At 39.8% G+C, this 7,809-nt stretch overlaps 1 protein-coding gene and 1 long non-coding RNA gene across 2 annotated transcripts; both read left to right on the top strand.

Moving 5' to 3' along the window:
* Positions 1-253: 253 nt before the first annotated feature.
* Positions 254-3,367, top strand: LOC131003839 (uncharacterized). Its single transcript, XR_009094815.1, has 3 exons — positions 254-671; positions 2,616-2,679; positions 3,186-3,367. It is a non-coding gene; the product is annotated as an uncharacterized LOC131003839 (long non-coding RNA).
* A 1,279-nt stretch (positions 3,368-4,646) lies between these two features.
* On the top strand, positions 4,647-5,525 carry LOC131003834 (uncharacterized). The gene has a single exon (XM_057930387.1). It carries the CDS (start codon positions 4,647-4,649, stop codon positions 5,523-5,525), a length of 879 nt encoding a protein of 292 aa, XP_057786370.1.
* The last annotated feature ends 2,284 nt before the right edge of the window (positions 5,526-7,809 follow it).

Genomic DNA, 7,809 nt, shown 5'->3' with positions numbered 1-7,809 from the left:
AAAATTTTTCCGAGCATAATTTTTTTTAAAATTATTTTTCTTCCTACGAAGAGGAATATTGTATATATGTGAGTGCACTAATATGAGTGCTATAATTATTATGGTCACATGAATATTTATGATGTGGTATTTTATTAGTGAGTGACTCTTCCATAATCTTTGTGATTTTATTTGATCACCTTTCTCACACTTTATTTTAATTTCCCATACCATATGTTATATGCCTTAAATGACTAAGTATGGAATTGAGAGAGTAGAGAATTGAGAGTATGAGATGGAGAGTGTAGAGATTAGAGAGAGATTAGAGTGAGAGAGAGATCATCCATTAATTAGCAAATATTCTCTAAGATTTGCAAATCCCCTTTAAAGATCACAAGATCAAATTCAATCTTGCAAAGCCAAATCTCTCTCTCCCTCACTACAATTTTCGGCCAACATCTCTCTCTCCCTCACACAATTTTCGCCCATCATCACTCATCTCCTTCACCTCACACTTCCACCATTTTCCACCATTAGAGCAAACCTTCGAAGCTTCCAACAATACTACCAAACACCTCACATCACTCTAAAACTTTCCATAAACACTATCTATCCTCTTTTAATCAAGAGATTCCTTGAAGAAGAGCCTCAAAATTTAGAGTGAGAAAGTGTAGACTTTGGTAAGAACTTGGGTAAGTAACCATGTTTTTTTCTAAATCTTGTTTGAAAGATGTTGTGTGAGTGTATTCTTGAAAGATAAAGCAAGAAAATCACCCCTCCTTTTCTTTTCCAAATTTTCGAAAAGTGGGTCTTCACCCCTTTCAAAATTTTTTCTTTTCTTTTCTTGTTTTGGGGTGAAAAATGAGAAATTATGTGATGTGTATTGATGATTGATGTATGTGTGAAATATATGCTTTGAGATGTGAAACTTTGATGGGAGTTAGTTTACCCAAAAATGGTAACTTTTGAGTCAAAGAGTTAATAGATAAATTGATGATGTAAATGAGTCTATGAGGTGTATATGATGATGATTGATGGAGTAATTTGAGTATATGATGTCAATTGGAGTTTTGATGTGAGTTAGTTTACTAGAATTAGGGATATGTGTATATATGCCCTTATTTGTGAATTGATGGTTTTGATGTGAGATTAATTGGCTAAAAATGAAAGATCTATGAATGGATTAGAGATTTGTATGTGTTTGTAAAAATTTCAAAGAGTTAGTTTAATAAAAATTGGGACTTTCTTGTCTATATGTCTATTAAGTGTTTTGGCTTAAAATATATGTTTTTAAGCATGATAGTAGTGTCTTTGCATGTTTGATTAAGTCTATTGTAGGCTACATAAAATTTTGGATTAGTTTAGTTTGTATGAGTTTTGAGTTTTGTATGATGTGAGTTTGATGCTTGATAAAATGAGGTCAATTTGCTCTATGATCCTTATGAGAATTTTATCCATGTTTTGCTAACAGTTTTATGTTAATACATGGATTTTTATTAAAATATAGTTTTTATGATAAAAAGAGAATGAATATGTGAATAAGGAGTTATATGATGTAAATGATCATATTTGAGTAATTTTGAGCATGAGATTGAGAAGAGGATTAAATTGATGCGTTTGTAGAAACGTTTTCCTTGAGATTTGAGTTATGATGTAAGAGGAGATTTGAGATTGAGTATGATGAGTATTTTAATGTTTTTGAATGTTATTTTAGTGTTATATGTGTTTAAAATGAACTTTGATTGGTTTTTCTTTGAAAAAATGTTGAATTGAGCATTTAAGAGTTTGAGATGAGTTTTGGTGATTTTTCGTAGGCTACTGACCTACTGTGATCGACGGGTTGTCGATGTCTAATGGCTTTGAAAATTTTACAGCATGTCCCTACATGAGGCTTGAGCATACCGGTAAAATTTCAAGTCATTTGGACTTGATTTACTATTTTTATAAAATGCAAAACCAAATCTGCACATTTCTGCCGAGAATTTCAGAGAACAGGGGACAAAGTCATTCATTTCAGTAACTTCCTGTGTGATCTAGCTTTCCAAATTTTTATGGTATCAACCTTACTGTATGGGCTAGATATCCACCAAATTTGAGCTCCGTTTGACAACGTTTACTATTTTTCAAAAATCAATGTTTTCGGTTGCTCAAAACTGCCGAATATGGTAGACCGTGGTAAAACGCCATATCTCCCAAACCACTTGGAGTTTCTGACTCTACTTTTTTTTAAATGAAACTAGACTCAAATACCTTTCTTTTGGTATGAGTCTGGAGTCCAGGGGATGTCGGAGTCAGAACGTGTTAAAGTTTGAAGTCGAGTCTGTGTAAAAACAGAACATGTCTTGATGATGTTTGATGGTATTTTCTTATGTGCCTTATGTGATTGTGTTGCCTAAGTGTTTGAATGAGATTAGACGAGTCGTATATGAGAGATGAACCGAGACTTAGAACCATGTTTTTCTTGAAACCTATCCTTGGACTTAAGGATTTGAAATGAGTAAAGAGTTTATGTAGAGTTGGTTAAGAGATAGAATATAATATAGAGCATGAGTTGAGGCATGAGTTTTTGTCGTTGAGTTTCTAATCGGGATTCATTTTATGACATGAACCTTCGATGATGACGATGATCCCTGAAGACACGAGCAGAGCAAGGAAGTAAGTAACTCCACTTTGACGGGAGTTTTTGAGTAAGGTCTTCAGGTGGGCAATATTTTGAGTATATGTTTATCATATGAGCTTTCTAAAATGATGTAATGATGTTAAGAACTTATCAAATGTTTTGAGATAAATGATGTTTGAGAACTGTTTGACTTGCCAATTTTCGATGTTGAGCTTGTGTGTTACCCTCTACTGATGAGACGAATTCGGTCCTGCCACAAGCGGGATTTTGTGCACAGAGGTGACTGTGAGCCGTCTTCGGGTCGGCCGGTCACGGTACTAGAGAGGGAGGCCTACTTCTCAGTACCTTTGATGATGAGTAGTGGATGTGGTACATACATGATGAATGTTTAAACTGCGCAGTTACTTATTTATGATGTTGATTATAAAACTGCATGCACAGATTCATTGATACTAACTTATTTCTGTGTATTGCTGTGATGTGGCAAGCTTCAGACTTATAGCTCTAAGAGCACCTTTCTTGTTTTTCGGCGTTTGCCTACTGAGTATTATATACTCACGCCCTGCATGTATTTCTAAATGTGCAGGCTAAGCGAGGAGTGAGATTGGTCTGGTGCTGGTGGGGATTCGTTAGATGACGTATTTACTTTATCGTATTTCCTTTTTATCGATAAAGTCTTGATGTGAAGTTACTTTAAATATGAATCAAGTAATATACTCACGGTTATGTGTCTCCATACATGTAACTGGTTCGCCTTTTGCTGCGATACTCTGCATATTATGTTTCCTTTTGAAAAATAAGCTATACCTGTTTTGTTTTTGTTCGTGAAATTCCTGATAATTAAAAAGTTACAATGACATTGACGATTTTACCCTTGGGTTCAATTAATAATATTTTTCTTAGCATGCTTTGATGTGAGCTTCCGCTTGATGTTCGACCTACTCTTCTATTCCTTTATTCTTTAAAAATAGTCGTATCGATACTCGTACCCCACTATCACTAGTGTAGGGATTTCGGGCTGCGACAACGAGTTAGTGCCAGCTCCAGCCCCTCAGGCTGTACGATCGCCTAGTACGGTTGACAGGCCGCCATCTCCGTACTACACTCCATCTCCTTACTGTGTACCCTTACCTACCATTCCCGTTGTTCCCAGAGTTGGTCACCAGGACCAGTGCGAGGCAGGAGGATCTCGCCCCGCAGGAGTTCAGAGGTCTACCAAGGACGACCCAGAGCAGCAGGTTCCAGTAGGGATGTGCCGTCTTGAGATACTGGACCCGCACGAGATGGGGTTCGTCACAGACACTCAGATTCTCTACGCGGATCTGCTGAAGGGATGCCTTTCACACCGGGAGCTCCAGGAGAGATTGGTAGCCATGGAGTCCGTTTTTGGAGAGGATCCGATAGAGGTTAGGGTTGAGGGCGACGATGAAGAGGAGCCGATGGAGGATCCGATAGAGGCTATAGCCGAGGGCAAGGATGAGGAGGAGCCGATGGAGGATGCGATAGAGGCTGTAGTCGATGACGAGGACGAAGAGGAGCCGATGGAAGATCCGGCGGAGGTTAGAGCCGATGAGAACCGCGAGAGTGTGGGCAGTACGCCCTGGCCGTAGTTTTTCTTTTATGCTGGGATGTATATATAGATGGGAGGATGCTAGTACTTGATGTTTTGACATGCTTAGATAGGCATGTGTATATAGTTTTGCCCTAGATGCTATGTAGATAGATGTTCCTAGTTTGCTTTAGTAGCAACTAGATGAGCAGTCGGTAGAGTGACCGTATGAGGTCCATACCGAGATATAGTACTATCTATGATGTTAGCTTAGAGCGACATCATAATAAGTACTATGGTATTTTTGTAAGTCCTCTAAAGAGGCAACCTTATGATGGGTATATATAGTTGACCCGAGTGGTCTTTTGCTAGCATTTATAAGTTTTATTTTCCTTTTATGAATATTGTGTGAACGTGATTGTTTCCTTGACTTGAGTTTAGTCTCGGCGAATCTTAGAAACGATGAGCGATATAAGACTTACCTTCTGTTAATACAGAATGCCTCCGAGACGCAACCAAGGGCGTAATTTAGCTGACAGGCGGGAAGATACTCTCCCGCCACCACCGCAACCCGAGAGGAGAATCGAAGAACTTTTCCTTAGACAAAATCCACCCAGATTTAGTGGAACTGGAAGTCCACAGGAGGCGGAAGATTGGGTTAGAGCCTTGGAGAGGATCTTTAAGTTCCTCAGGTGTAATGATCAGGAAAGGATGTTGTGCATGTCCTTCCAGTTAACCGGATCAGCCGACTACTGGTGGGAAGCACGACAGAAGACCCTGACACCCGAGCAAATAGAGAACTACACCTGGGAACAATTTAAGACTACGCTTTTCGAGAAGTACGTACCGAGGAGTTATCGCAAGCAGCGAGAAGCTGAATTTGCAAATCTGAAGCAAGGGAAGAAATCGGTTGCAGAGTATGACCGAGAATTCTGTGACTTATCACGTTTTGCTCCACAGAAGGTGGACACTGATGAGAAGATGTCTGAGCTTTTCTGCGCCGGTTTGAGGCAGGACATTAGGGTAGTATTGGCAAGTCAGGCCGCACTATCATACACTGAGGCGTTGAATCGAGCCTTAGATATGGAGTTGGCTATGCAGCCAGAGAAAGTACTGCAAGCACCTGCACCGCCGCTAACTCAGACAAAAGTACCTGGAGGACAACAGAATGCGCCTCCAGCACAGAGTGGGAAGAGAAAATGGGAGGACAGAGGACAAGGCAACAGAAAGCCGTGGCAAGGACAAGGCCAACAACAACAGGGTAAACAACAATACCCTGGACAGTCATCAGGACAAGCGAGGATGCCGCCGTGTGCCAAGTGCAACAAGATGCACTTGGGGGTTTGCAAAGCTGGACTAAATGTATGCTACAACTGAAGGAATATTAAATTGAATTAATACTCGATTGCCCGATGATCGTTTCTTGGATTATTATTAATTCATCATACAACGATTAAATCCTAACATGCTCCTATGAATTTAACAGCTGCACACAGGTGTTAGGAAAACTTACTTGAGAATCGGATGCACAAACTGTTGATGATCGCGTCGAAAGAATCTGACTCCAGCTCTGATCTTCTCGACTGTATCCCGCTCAATTCCCAACGTTGGATGGACAACGAGCTATGGAAATTCCCAAGACAGAAAAGCCACACACGTTCCTGCGCCTCCCTCTGCTCTCAAAACCCTAATTTTTATCAGTGTATTTCCCTGAGAGCTGACAGCTGTATTTAATAATACAGAAAAGGGGAGGAGGCGCCACTTTCTTAGTGAGGGCCGAAAATTCTGTCTTCTTGGGCTAGGAGACATTGGGCCAGCCCAGGGACCAGATACAAGGAATAAAGATGGGCCTCAAATAAATTAATTTATCCATGGTCAGCCCAGACCATAATTAATTTATAAATATCAGTTCATTCCACTAGAGAACCGATACTGACTTACCCCTTTATTGCCGGTGATGAGTCGGGGCTTGTATTTAGACTTATTAAATCTCCGTATTTAAAATATCCGACATCCATTAATTAATTAGAGCTCTGACAGCTTAAATTAATTAATCTCTTAATAATTCCTTAAGGAGTACCACTCAATCTTTATTATTACGCCTGAACTTAATCAACCTGCAGGGTTTAGTGTAATAAACCTTATTGAGCTCCTTAAGGGGATGTCATTATCCTATACCGGATACGGGTACTAATACAGATAATCAAATATCATATATTAACCGCTATCACCCAAGATACAGAGTACTCGAGTTAGTATATAACTTTCACCCATAGTAAGTCAAAGTGATATACGAGTTAACATATATATCTGAATACTTATTAGTATTAAGATTTATAAGTCACCGAGATCTTGATTCTTCACTTAAGTCAGATAGAAGAATACATCTCAAACTGTGGTCCTATCAATACGTAATGACGCACCAGTATAGACAAGTAGCCAAGATAAACTACTTCCATCTATACTGCAGCCTAAACCAATAACTTGTCCTAGAGTTATTTCGGTTGTGATCATATTATATCTCTTAAGGTTATTCCAATTATATGGTCTTCTGTGATCTACAACACACCATATAATCTACTTATACAGAGATAAAGAACATACATATGCAATCATGAACACAATCAGATAGGAGATAAGAATAGTGAATAACAGGAATCATTGTATACAAGCATAAAGTTCTTGCTTTCAGTATACAAATCCAACAATCTCCCACTTATACTAAAGCAAAACTTTTAGTATACAATGTGTCTAAATACTAGCTATTACAAAACTTCACTTCATCTCTCCCACTTATACTGAAAGTTTTTCTCTAAGTGGGTGGCATCAACCGCAATCCCATCCCTCGAGCATGCTTCTCATAGGTCTTTTGCGGTAAGCTTTTCGTGAAAGGATCAGCTAGGTTCTCCAATGTATCAATCTTTTCTACTAACACATCTCCTCTGTTTACGATTTCTCGTATGATGTGGTACTTTCTCTCTATGTGTTTTGACGCCTTGTGGCTCCTGGGTTCCTTAGAGTTTGCCACTGCACCCGAGTTATCACAATAAATTATGATACTCTTAGGCAAATTAGGGACCACTCCTAGATCCAAGAGGTAGTTCCGGAACCATACGGCCTCTTTAGCAGCTTCCGAAGCAGCTACATACTCGGCTTCCATGGTGGAGTTTGCAATGCACTTCTGCTTTGCACTCCGCCACGATACGGCTCCACCTCCCAAGGTAAACACATAACCAGAGGTAGATCTCTTCTCATCCCGGTCAGCCTGGAAATCCAAATCGGTGTAACCCAAAGGAAATAGACTGTCTGACTGGTAAACTAGCCTATAATCTCGAGTCCTCTTCAGGTACTTGAGAATATGCTTTACCGCAGTCCAGTGTCCTGGTCCAGGGTTCGACTGATATCTTGCAACCATGCCAACGACATAGCAAATATCAGGTCTCGTGCAGAGCATCGCATACATGAGGCTACCTACGGCGGAAGCATAGGGTATCTTCCTCATCTCCTCAACCTCACTAGGCGTCTTAGGACACATGTCCTTAGACAGAGGAATGCCATGTCTAAAAGGTAGCAAGCCTTTCTTGGCATTTTGCATGCTAAAACGAGCAATCACAGTATCAATGTAAGACGCTTGAGATAAGCTCAACATCCTTTTCTGGCG

Source organism: Salvia miltiorrhiza, unplaced genomic scaffold, assembly GCF_028751815.1.
Source record: "Salvia miltiorrhiza cultivar Shanhuang (shh) unplaced genomic scaffold, IMPLAD_Smil_shh original_scaffold_273_2, whole genome shotgun sequence".
NCBI classification, from domain to species: domain Eukaryota; kingdom Viridiplantae; phylum Streptophyta; class Magnoliopsida; order Lamiales; family Lamiaceae; genus Salvia; species Salvia miltiorrhiza.
Note: the sequence above shows the minus strand (reverse complement) of the source record. Positions and strands in the feature narration are given on the sequence as shown.